The sequence below is a fragment of the Sus scrofa genome, chromosome 6, assembly GCF_054392235.1.
Source record: "Sus scrofa isolate SSC_HxYL_T2T_F1_AM1 chromosome 6, Sscrofa_HxYL_maternal_Yorkshire_Landrace_v2.0, whole genome shotgun sequence".
NCBI classification, from domain to species: domain Eukaryota; kingdom Metazoa; phylum Chordata; class Mammalia; order Artiodactyla; family Suidae; genus Sus; species Sus scrofa.
The window spans coordinates 21,062,381-21,073,757 of record NC_139388.1 but is presented as its reverse complement, the minus strand read 5'-3'; the positions used below and the strand labels follow the sequence as shown (position 1 = coordinate 21,073,757).

General features: G+C 57.2%; 1 protein-coding gene across 23 annotated transcripts in view; it reads left to right on the top strand.

Annotated features, from left to right (window-relative positions):
• KIFC3 (kinesin family member C3) overlaps nt 1-11,377 on the top strand; it is a 70,802-nt gene that overhangs the window by 38,097 nt on the left and 21,328 nt on the right. For 6 of the 23 annotated variants that reach the window (XM_084959775.1, XM_084959778.1, XM_084959776.1 and 3 more), the window contains 4 exons: nt 633-840; nt 3,320-3,465; nt 7,160-7,298; nt 10,406-10,608. In XM_084959775.1, the coding sequence (XP_084815901.1) occupies nt 633-840; nt 3,320-3,465; nt 7,160-7,298; nt 10,406-10,608 (696 nt within the window). Of the gene's footprint in view, nt 1-632; nt 1,199-3,319; nt 3,466-7,159; nt 7,299-10,405; nt 10,609-11,377 lie in introns of those variants that run through there. The other 17 variants (XM_084959781.1, XM_084959783.1, XM_084959782.1 and 14 more) reach the window with 12 other exon arrangements.

Genomic DNA, 11,377 nt, shown 5'->3' with positions numbered 1-11,377 from the left:
GCTTTGAGGCCATGTCTCTCCTGATCAAAGAGGACCCCTGGCAGGTGCCTGGCACACAGCAGGTACTGGATAAATAATTATTAAATGAAGAATGAATGAATCTTTTGATCGCAACTCCTGGCTTGGTTTCCATCAGTTGTAGGTACAGAGTGAGGGCCAGTTGAACACACGAATGAGCTGATTTTAAAAGAAATTTACACACACACACATATATATAAGTTCTCAGTGACACTGAATTTGCATCACTGGCCACAGGCAGACCCCCTTTTGAAAGGATTTTTGGAGATGCTGTTGATGGGAGCTTCCTCTTTGTGGGGCTGTGACCTGTTTCATGCTGCCAGGCTCAGTGAAAGGGCTAAGATGCGGGGTCTCTGTGTTGTGATGCAGACACACCCGATGGGCTTCTTGCCCACTTCTGAGCCTCCCTTCCCTGTAAGGAGCACCCTGAGGTGGTGATAGGTCCTGTTTCATCCCTGGAGCTCAGAGGATCCTTGGGGCATGTTGGAGTTGGGGTTCTGAGTAACAGGTGGCCCAGTTCCACAGAGCCTTTCGGATGGTGGGCTCCGATCTGCTAGGGGTGGGGGTGGTGCCAGCCAGTGGGATTCAGTCTCCCTTTCTTGCTCTATCCACAGGCTGCCCGGCGCCCGGAGGAGGCTGCTGAGCCCCGCCGGGCCATGGTCCCGACTCGCAGGACGTGGAACCTGGGAGCCACGCCCTCGCTGCGCGGCCTGTGGCGAGTGGGCCGGGCCGGGGAGCCCGAGCCGGGGATGGCTCGCCCCGCCCCAGCCAGCCCGGCCGCCCGCCCTTTCCCACACACCGGCCCGGGGAGGTTGAGAACTGGTGAGTCCGCATTTTTAAAATGCCTCTTTACTTCCCTTCCTTCCTCCAGATACCAGCGATGAGCCTGGGGTTTCTTGCAAGTTCCTAGGCTCAGTCAGAGCTGTCAGGTAATTACAGGGTACCCGCAGCCCGCGCGCCGGGAGTGGAGTCAGGGCGTCAATTTCGCGGGGCGCTCCTGCCCGGCACCCTGTCTGTAAAGACAGGCGCGGGACGCGGAGTTAAACGTTAACGCAGACTTCGGAGCAGTGGGGAGAACGCCGCCCGAGAGCCACGAGCTGCCTGGCCTGGCCAGGTTGCCCGTCCCCCGGCAGAGCACTCGTGGTCTTGCTCTGGTTTCTGCCCGCGGCTGGTAAACAAGGTAGGTAAAGTGCCGCCCGGGCCCGTCGCGGCGCTGACACTTGATTCCACTAGGGCTCGCCTGCGGATGGCAGAGCCGTGGACCCAGGCTGCTCCAGAACAGTGGCCTGGCAGGGGGTGAGTGCCATGCATTCCTTTTAGGTGCCACCCAAGGCGGCCAGACAGCAGGTGGGCCGTGAGGGAGTCCCGAGTCTGGGCCCTGGCTGGCCCCTGGGGGAGCTGTCAACCCAGCTCTTCTTTCTGGGTCATGTCCCTTGGTGCCATCCAGAAGTGGGCAGCTCCTCTGATTCCGAGTAGAGGCTGGATCATCAAGTCTGGAGAGCTGCCCCTTGTCTGCCAACCTCCGCTTGGGCAGGTCTTTCTGGAAGTTTGGGTGGAGAGGGGTCTTCAGGCAAGATACCCTTAGGGGTTAGTGTCTGTTCCTGGGCTATGGGGAGAAGGGTTAGATTGGCCAGCTGTCTGAGCTAGCAGAGTCCCTCCAGGGCCATCAGGTCCCCTTGATGCAGACAGGGGAGAACAGAGGCCCCAAGAGGACACACAGCAAAACTCCGGTCCCTCTTTGCCACCACACTTGTGCCATTGGCGGCAGCCAGAATGTTGCCCTCCAGAGTCTCTCTGCAGGGGACAGTGAGGCTGGGATGACCCCGGAGGCCTCCAGGAAAAGCTTGGGCTTTGGGGTCAGGTAGCCCCAGTGGTCTGGAAGGGGCCGTGGATGGTCCCTACCCAACAAGGTTGTCCAAAGGATTAAAAATGTACTCTGAATGAGTAGTAGTGCTTTTCTGGTTTAAGCAAAGAAAAGGAAGAAAGAAGAAAAAGAAAGGAGGTGAAAAAAACAAAAGCAAGTGTTCTCGGAGAACTAAAAACAAAAAGCCAAAACACAGAAAAGTATAAAAAAGAAAACAAAAGTCGCCTATAAGCTTGTCCCTGAACATTTTCTATAGCTGCTTCCGGCGTTATGTGTGTGCAGAGTAGTCTGTTAACTGAGTATTATGAGGATTATAGGACCATACAGACTTCTAGCCACTTTTAGAATTGAAGACAAAGGTCCGGTGAGATCCTGACTGTGAAATGCTAAGCAGAGTGCCCACTACCCGGCAGAGTCTCAGCCTGTGTGGTCCCCCGGGCCCCTCTACCCCCACCCATCTCTTATTGCTGCCTTGAGAAGGGCAGGCACACAGAGGGCACTGGAACACTGGCTCCCTATGCCCCTGCGCGTTGACCCTTCTGGGCCTCTGGTTCCTGCCTCTCAGAGTTGTTGGGAGGAGCTGTCAACCTGCATGGGTGGCCGCTTTCTGGGTGAGCACTTTACGTGTGTCACCCTTGCCCCAGGACTGTGAGGTTGGTTCCTTATGCCCGTTGTCTTGACAGGGAAACTGAGGCTCAAGGAGGGCAATAAGGCCCGGAAAGCACTCGGCCCCGTGCTGGCATTCAGAATGTGATTACACCCCAGGGTGGTGGCTCTGCAGCTTGCCCCGTGAGGCCAGTCCCCTCTCCCACCCCGTCCGGCCCCACAGGCTGTGGTGGAGGGTTGGGGGAGGTGGAGGGTGTGTCGCTGTCACCCCCATCCAGCTCTCCCCTCCATCCAGGTGGCTTAGAGGCTCTACAGGATGCACTTTAGCTGATCCTGAATGAGCTTCTGGAGGCCACGGGGCCGAGGCCACGCAGCTTGGGGGTGGGTCTTTCTGAAGGCTGGGGAGAACTTGCCACCTAGAGGCAGCCTTGGGAATGAAGCCGGGGCCCCGGGGTGCACCTCCTGTGAAGATTAGTGCAGCCCGGGTGTGTCAGCTTCCTTCTGCTGCCATCTGCAGAGGGTGCTCATGGGCCGGTGCCAGCCCCAGAGGCCACTGTGGAGGGAGGGGTCTTGGGTGACCTCTCGCAGAGGATCCTGGGGTGATTTGGGCTTAAGAAGGAGCGCAGCCCCTGCCTGGTGCCAGGCCTCCCCTCCGAGTAGGGCAGGCACAGGAGGGCATGTGAGTCCCTCCCGGCTTCGCCCCGGCCGGCCCCGTGTTGTATGAAAGTGGAGCTCACCTGTGGCCCCGGCCAGTGGTCGGTCCCCAGCCAGGTGGCTCCAGCCAGTGTCAAGCGTCTCTCTCATCTGTCTCTCTCCTCTGTCCTGGGACAGGGCGTGGCAAAGACACCCCTGCCAGCAGCAGCGAAGAGGACTCCGGCATCCGAAGTGCAGCTCGCCCGGCCCTAGCTCAGTGCCGAGCCGTCAGCGTGGACTGGGCTGGCCCTGGGAGCCCCCACAGGCTCTACCTGACCCTGCAGGTAAGCCCTGGCAGAAGCCGGCAGAAACACCAGGGCTCACGCTTGGCCCTCTGAGCTCGGGCAGAGGGAAGCACCGAGGGAGAGCTGGGGACCTGCCTTGTGCTTCTCGGTCCAGCTGCTCACACCGCATCTGCCCTGAGCCTGCGTCGATGGGGCAGGTTGCTTTATTAGCTTATCCGATGGGGCAGGTTGCTTTATTAGCTTATCTTGGAGGAAATCTCACAGGAGATGACAGCAGCTTTCCAGCCGCACCCTGGCTGAAGCATTAAAGTGGGAAATGTGGGGCCTTCATGGAGAAAGTGTTAGGAAGACAGGCAGGTTTTTAGGGGGGCTCTTTGTTGTCCCTGGGGCATAGGAGTCCATGGGGCAATACTTAGATTTGCTGGTTTCAAGTGAAAATAAAGCTAGATGGAGGACTCTGGCAAAACTTGGATTCTTTTCTCTTGCCATTTTCGCAGCAAGTCAATTATGTGACGTTCAAAAGACAAACTTTACATCTATACTTGTGGTATTTGGTGGTAGAGCTAGTCCATCATGACAGCAATAATAGTAGCTACTCTTTATTGAATACCGACTCCGTCACAGGCACTGTGCCGTGTATGTCTCACATCAGTCCAAGACGCAGTTCATGTTTTATGGGAGTTTTATGGATGAAGTAAAGGGGGCTCAGAGAGGTTAAGTAACTTGCTACTGGTAACACAGCAAGCTGGGCTCCAAACCCCTAAATGTGACTGGCTTTATAGGGTGTAAAGGAGTCACACAGGGCTGGGATGTAATATTTAGAAACTGAATGCCTCCTGTAGTCCTGTATCTTTCAGAAATCCACTACTAAGAGTTTGGTTTTGGAGTTCCCATTGTGGCACAGCGGAAATGAACCCAACTAGTATCTTCGAGGACCAGGGTTCGATCCCCGGCCTCACTCAGTGGGTCCAGGACCCTGTGTTGCCATGAGTTGTGGTGTATGTAGGTCGCAGGTGCAGCTTGGCTCCCCTGTTTCTGTGGCTGTGGCGTAGGCCGGCAGCTGTAGCTCTGACTCGACCCCTAGCCTGGGAACCTCCCTGTGCTGTGACTGCAGCCCCCACCCCCGAAAAGAGCTTGGTGTTTGTTTATCTTTCCTACACAACAACTTGATTATAAGCCTTTTATTCTTTTTTTTCTTTTTTTTTAAACCTTCTATTCTGAGACTAGCTCTCTTCCTCAACAGTAAGTTTTGGTGATTTCTTCATGCCTGTCAATATATAGAGAACTACTTTTATCCTTTTCAACTGCTGTATAATATTCCGCTGTAGGTTTTCTCTAACGGATCTTCTGTATTATTTCTGATTGTAACGAGCTCCTTAAACAAATAGCTATGCATTCATGCGGCTAGAGCTGTGAGCCATTTCAGGACAGCACAGGCACCTTTTTAAACGAATGCATTTGTTACGTTATGTATGAAGTGCCTACTCTGTGCTAGGTGCTGGTACACAGCGAAGAAGCGGGATAGATGTGGCAGTCTCGCAGAGGCCAGGAGTTATCAAGTGATCACAAATATATGTGCAAACCGGGCAAGGGCCGTTGATGTAGTGGCAGAGGGTGAAGGACCAGGGTTATCGGAGGGCGATGCCCCCCCCCCCAAAAAAGACTGTGCATGAGAGGGTCCCCCTCTGTGTGCAAAAGGAGGGCAGGCTGGGACATGGGAAATATGTGCCCTTCGAGCACATCCTCCCTCCTGTGGCCCCAAGCCCTGATCTGAACATGGACCCTGTGTGTGGCTTCAGGGACAATCTTGGGCTTCGGGGTGTTTCTCAGCCCTTCTCGTGTGGTTTTATCTGGAAACCGACCCGAATGGTCCTTCTTTTATCTGTAAGTTCCGCGAGAAAAGCAGGTCTGGTGCTGGAGCAGTTAAAGAAACTGGAGAGCCCATTTTTTATCTGCCCTAAGCCATTGGTAGTTAAATCGGGAGGTGGTTAGAAACCGGCAGCCTTGAGTTGGGCGGTGGCTCTGTTCTTGAATTTTGATTATGGGTGTTAGGTTGTGGTTGCCGCTGAGTCTTAGGGTCAGCAGATCTGCTGAGGATCTAAGAAGCTCCCGCCAGCAACCAGCTTCCACATTCATGTCCTTCGGGGCCCGACGAAGCTCATTATGTGGCCAGGGGCTTGGAGGCCTGGGATGTGAGGCCGAAGTAGGGACCCAGGCGCAATGTGGCGACCCGGTGGGCTTGGTGACCTCCCCCGCCAGCCTCTCAAGCAGTTAAAACCTGAGATGTTTTCTTAGGAGGCTGCCGAAATTCCCAACCCCCTGGGGGCCTGTCTGCTCTTCCTGTGGCTTGGCCAACAGGCCAGAAATAGTGTAACCTTTGCTCTGGACAGCAAATGGAAACTTCCAGCTGCCGCCGTCGCCGCCACCAATGACAAGGCTGCTCGTGCTGCTGTGGCAGTTGGTCCAAGGGTGGGGACAAAATTAAGTCGGCGGGAATTTTCCTCAATTCAAGAGACGTGCTCACCACCCTCCCTTCTCAAATGGAAAGTGGGGTTTCTGTCTTAAGAATGGGGACATGAAGCTTCAGAGACGGGAAGTATCTTACCCAGGGTCACACAGCTCACCTGAGCCAGGCTTCACACCCAGGCCTTTCTGGACTGTGGGCTTTGATCCTTTTTTAAACATAGTATTTGTTCTTTTTGTTTTGAATATGCTGGGCACAAAGACACACACACACACAGTGTCTGTAATCTCTCTTCCCCCAGAGCTTCTGTTATCAAAGCTAACAAAACAGAACACCCTGGATGCTTACAGAGTTAAAAATGCAGATGCCACAAAGGTTCCACCTGAAACATAAAGCCTTTCCCTTCTTCCCACTTTCTCTCAGTTAAGTTTCTTTTTATTCCCCCCCCCAAAGTTTACATGATGTGTGTTTCTCCTCGTAGCCCCTGTACCTCACCCGACCTCTCAGGAAACCCATGTATATTTCCACCAGATTTTGGGGGGCAAAGACTTCTTTTATTTCCATCATCCTTCAATAGGATCACACTTTACATAGGGTTCTGCTGCTTGCCTGGGGCGTCTTTCCGTGTGAGTTGCAAGTGATTTTTCTCTGCATGAACGACTCTTTCTGCCCCTCCACCCCCCACCCCACCAGTTTACTAGTCTGTTCAATCTCAGTCGTCTTTGCCTTGGTTCTTCCTTGACCAGGAGACAAGGTCCGTGGTCTCAGCCATGCCAGGGGGTGGGCCACAGCCTTCCCTGCTCGTGTGGACCTGTGTGCCCTCTGCGTGGCAGTCCCAGGCTAGTGGCGTCTGAAGGTGGGGGCAGCTGACATCACTGGGGGTGTTGCCGTGTGCCTGGTGGGGCTGCGGGGGCCTGTGGGTGGCGGGACTGTGCACCGAAAGTGAGCCGGCCACGGCCCTGGAGACTCGGGCCTCATGGGTTGGCCATGTGGGCTTCACCTGAAGATTTCTAGGTGCCCCAGAACCTTCTTTGCTGGTGGGGAGGGCTGGCTGCCGACCGCGGCCAGGAGAACACGCTGCCCGCCTCTCTCTGTGAGATCTGGGCATGTTTTCTTTCAGATGCCGGGCCTTGTCCCCATCCACCCACGGTGAGGGATGGAGTCTGGGGTCCTCACCAGCTCCAGGAGCACCCCATCCTTAGGCTCGAGGGGGGGTCCCCTCGCCACTGCAGTCCCCTTTACGTGAGGATTCTGATTATGTCTTGGCAGCAGGCCCTGCAGGACAAGGGGTGCGAGAGCAAGAGTCAGGGGACGAAAGAAGAGAAACTCCCGAAGAGGCAGGTGCCGGCCCCCAAGCGGGACCGGGAGGCCCAGGAAGCTGGTGGCGCCATGAATGTAGAGAAAACAGGTAAAGGAAGTCTGCCCGCGACCTGGATCAGCCCCGGCTCCTAGAGCTGGTGCCGGAGGGGAGGCTCTCGTCTGCACACAGTGTCCTCCTCGCCTGGGACTCAGAGACCCCAGCCTGCCCGTCCCTACTCCAGGGACACTCTCCTTCCCAGCGCCACTGGACGCCACCCGGTGATAAGCAGCTTTGGCCAGCATGGGCTGGGGTTGAATTTCCCTGCTTTTTGTCTTTGCCCCAGCGCCCGGCAAAAGCAGGGCGAGGGTGGTAGCCTCAGAGACGCCACCACCTGCTGAGCGAGGCCCGATTCCCCCCTCTTGTATCCGTGGGTCCATCCGGGACCCAGAAGCCCTAGGACAGAGCTTCACTCTGCTGCCTCGAGGCCAGGAAAGAGAAGCTGGTGGCTGTACTCTTCTCCCATAAGGTTCTAGAAGATTCTGTGGGCCCCCTTTGTGGGATCCCCAGCCAGAAGCCTGAGTCCAGCAGTTATGGGAAGGGTTATCCTCAGTGGGGGGCCCCAGGGAAGGGCTGAGAGTGGGGCAGTGGGGGTGGGGGGAGCTGGCCTTGCTCCTGTTTCCCTCCTTCTCTCTCCAGAAGTTGATTTGTGTGTCTGAACTTGCGCAGATGGAGTCACTCCCTTCTCTGCGGTTGTTCCAGAGCTGCTTTCACCTGTCAGGGCCTGGCCCTCATTCAGGGCGGGTGTTGGGGTCTGGCCGGGGTGTGGACAGACAGGCCTTGGAAGCGGGGGCATCATCCAGCCATTGCAGAGATCTGGTTCTTGTCAGTGGGGCCAGGACTGGACCCCCCTGTGTCTGCGTGTCCTTGGCAGTGCCCAGGCAGGGTCTCTGAAACACACTCTCTTCTGAAAACTCACCCTGGCAGCCAATCTCCTGTGACAGTGCTAAGGTCCCCCCAGGTCCCTGCCCTTATGAACCCCTTTGATCTCACCTCTCCCTCGTCTGCTGACCTCCCTCAGCTTCTTCCAGTCCTTTCTCCCCCAGCCAGTGCTCTTTTGGCTTCCTGGCCCAGGGGCACTGTGCCAAGGTGGGGGTGGGCTCCCCTGGCTGTGGGCTCTGAGGGTGAGATGAGCAGTGTCCCAGGCAAGAAGGGCTCTTCCGTGTCCTGATGGGTGACACTCACACCTGCCCATCCCTCTTGGGTTCCAGGCTCTTGCCCAAGGTTGCCTCTTTGGACAAAGACCGCTGTCCCCATTTCACAAAGGAAAACTCTGGAGGGGCCCTCCCACGGTCTCGGAAGTGGCAGAACCAGCTCTTGGACCTGGAGTCCAGAGTGTTTCCTGCCACACCACGGCTGTCTGCAAAGGGCAGAGGGCTGTGCTGGTCACATGCTGCCCATGGCAGCCCCGTGTGCGGGCCTGGAAGCATCCGTCTGCCCTCGCTCTCTCTAGAACAGACAGCAGAAGCTTGGCCAACTCTGTGTGACATGCATGCTGGGTCACATGCAGGCCGCACGGCCAGGGCCCCTAGCCAACCAGGGATGGCCCCTGTTCCTCTAGAGAGGGCCTTGAGGCAGCCGTCCCTCGGGGCTGGGAGGAAGAGAGAAGGCAGCGTGTGTGTGCTGGGCCTGCTCCCTTCAGACTGGAGGCAGCTTCTCCCGGGCCGGTGCTGAGATGTCCTGACCAGCCTGGAGTCAGCTCCGTGTGCACTCCCACAACAGCCAAGTCTGAAAGCCAAGCTGCTGTTTTGGCTTCTCTGCTGTCTCCGGGAGCACACTTGCTGTCTCCCTGTGGGTGGAAGCTGGCATGTGTGACTTTATGTTTTTTTTAACTTATTTTTTATTTTTTTGTCTTTTTAGGGCCACACCCGTGGCATACGGAGGTTCCCAGGCTAGAGGTCAAATCGGAGCTACAGCTGCCAGCCTACACCACAGCTCACGGCAATGCCGGATCCTTAACCCACCAAGCGAGGCCAGGGATCGAACCTGTGTCCTCATGAATACTAGTCAGATTAGTTTCCGCTGAGCCATGATGGGAAGCCCTGGGTTGTGTGACTTTAGGTGCGTGTGCCTTCATTCCCAGAGTCTGGGATTCCCCACCCCCACCTCAGTCCCAGCCACTCAGGGCTGTGGCTCTGGGACCTAGTTGTAGGGAACCCAGATGCCAGGGTGTTCTGAGCTCAGGTGGTGGCTCACAGCCAACAGATGCCACTTTTCATGCTTCACTCTTGGACACCAGGTCCTGCTTTGGGCATTGGCCAGGGCCCAGATTGGGCTTCCTGAGCAGAGGGGCAGCTCCCTGCCCTTCCAGCCTTTCCGCTGCCCTGCTACCCCGCCTCCTTGCGACCTGCCACCTGCAAGGCTGTGGCCATCCTCGGTGCCATCAAAGCAAGCTGTGACAGGCCTCCCAGGCCCCGTTAGCAGGTCACAGGCCTTGCTTCTGTATCTCTGTCCTTCTGTCCATCCGTTCTGTGTCACTCCCGTTCCTGGTGACAGGACCGTGGAAGGCCATGGGAGGAGGAGGACTCAGGCTGAGGCCCCGCCCAGCCTGCTATTTCTTTCTTCCTTGTGCCTGTGCCATCCCTGTGCTCTGTCCCAGCGAGCACAGGGGTCCACCCGGGAGCACCCCTGACTGTTCCTGCCCATGTGCATCTGTCCCCGTGTCCTGATCTGTCTGCCCCTTGCACATGCTCACCTCCGTGTGCTCCCTCTCTGTGCGCAAGTGAGCAGTCCCTGCAGAAGGCAGGGGCCAGGCCGGGGAGCTCCAGCCTGTCTTCTGTACTCTGGAGAGTGTTTGGGGTTTAAAGAACTCATATTCCCTGAAGGATAGTGTTTTCTGGGGAGAAAACAGCCGTTGCCAGAGACATGTCTTTCTCAGCTGCCAGCGCTTGTAGGCTGGCTAAGGAGAGGGTATCACCCATCAGACCCAGAGCACAGGCTTTGGGGGTGGAAGTTGCTTTCCTAAGTTCTGGTCCAGGCAATTCTAGCCCCCAGCAAACTCATGCTGCTGCCACCCCGAGCCCCTGCCCAACTCCCTTGGCCTCTCTGCTTGCATCCCCTCCCCGTCCCCATGGGCCGCCCTGCCGTGACGTGCCCCGTCTCCTTGGCCAGGCCGGGACCCCTGCTGCCCTGCTGATCGGCCGCTACTTTGCTCATAGGTGGGCGGCTCTTTGGCAGCGGGAGGTGCTCAAGCCTGTCAGGGCCGCCGGGTGCGGCCCCCATGGTGCATAGGATGGTGGAGGCCATGTCCCAGCTGCAGGAGGAGAAAGCCCAGCTGCAGGAGGAGCTGGTGGCCCTACGGGAGAGGCTGGCTGTCCGAGACAGTGATCAGCAAGCCACATCCACCCAGCTGCAGAACCAGGTACCTGGGGAGGATGGGACGGGCAGAGGCCACTGCCCACCAAGGAGCAGATCAGAGGGCATTGCCCAGGGCACCACCAGGCCACTGGCATAATGGACAGATGGAGCCCCCTCTCCTGGCGTGGGAATGCACAAGAGGGCGAGGTGGTGACAATCAGAGGCCTGCGCCTCCCTTCCTGGCCATCCCTCTGCCTCATTCCTCGTGGTTCCCAGGGGCCAGGACTCAAGTGACAGGCAGCATTGTGTAGACGTGAGTGGAATAGGAAGGCACAGGGCTGTCCCTGCTCTGAGTCCCCCTCATCTTCTGAGGTGCCCGGGCTGGGCCAGCCAGGTGGACAAAGCTCATTGCAGGGGTCACCCCACAGGACACTGGCAAGAAGTGAGAGGCTGGCGGGTGTACAAGTGAGAGAAGGGAAAGTCCGAGGTTTATGCCGGCCAGGAGGACCCTGGGGACCCCACAGTCCCTGTGGGCTGAGCCATGGCCTTCCACTGCATGCCGGGCAAACTCATTCTCTCCTTCCTCCGCCACCTGGGCCCCAAGGCCCCCTGCCTCGGGCTCAGCTCCCCACTGTCATTGTCGGCGTCTGTCTCGTGCCTGTGTCTGGCCCTCCCCACTTCCCCGTGTGCCTGGAGCTCATCCCCAGGCTCTTGGCCCAGGGCTCCCCGTGGAAAGCTCTGCCATCTCTGTCTTCAGGCGAGGACCTGCTCTTTCTCTGTGATTACCCAGCACATGGACCTGCTTCCCAAGGGAGCAGCCCTGAATACCGTGA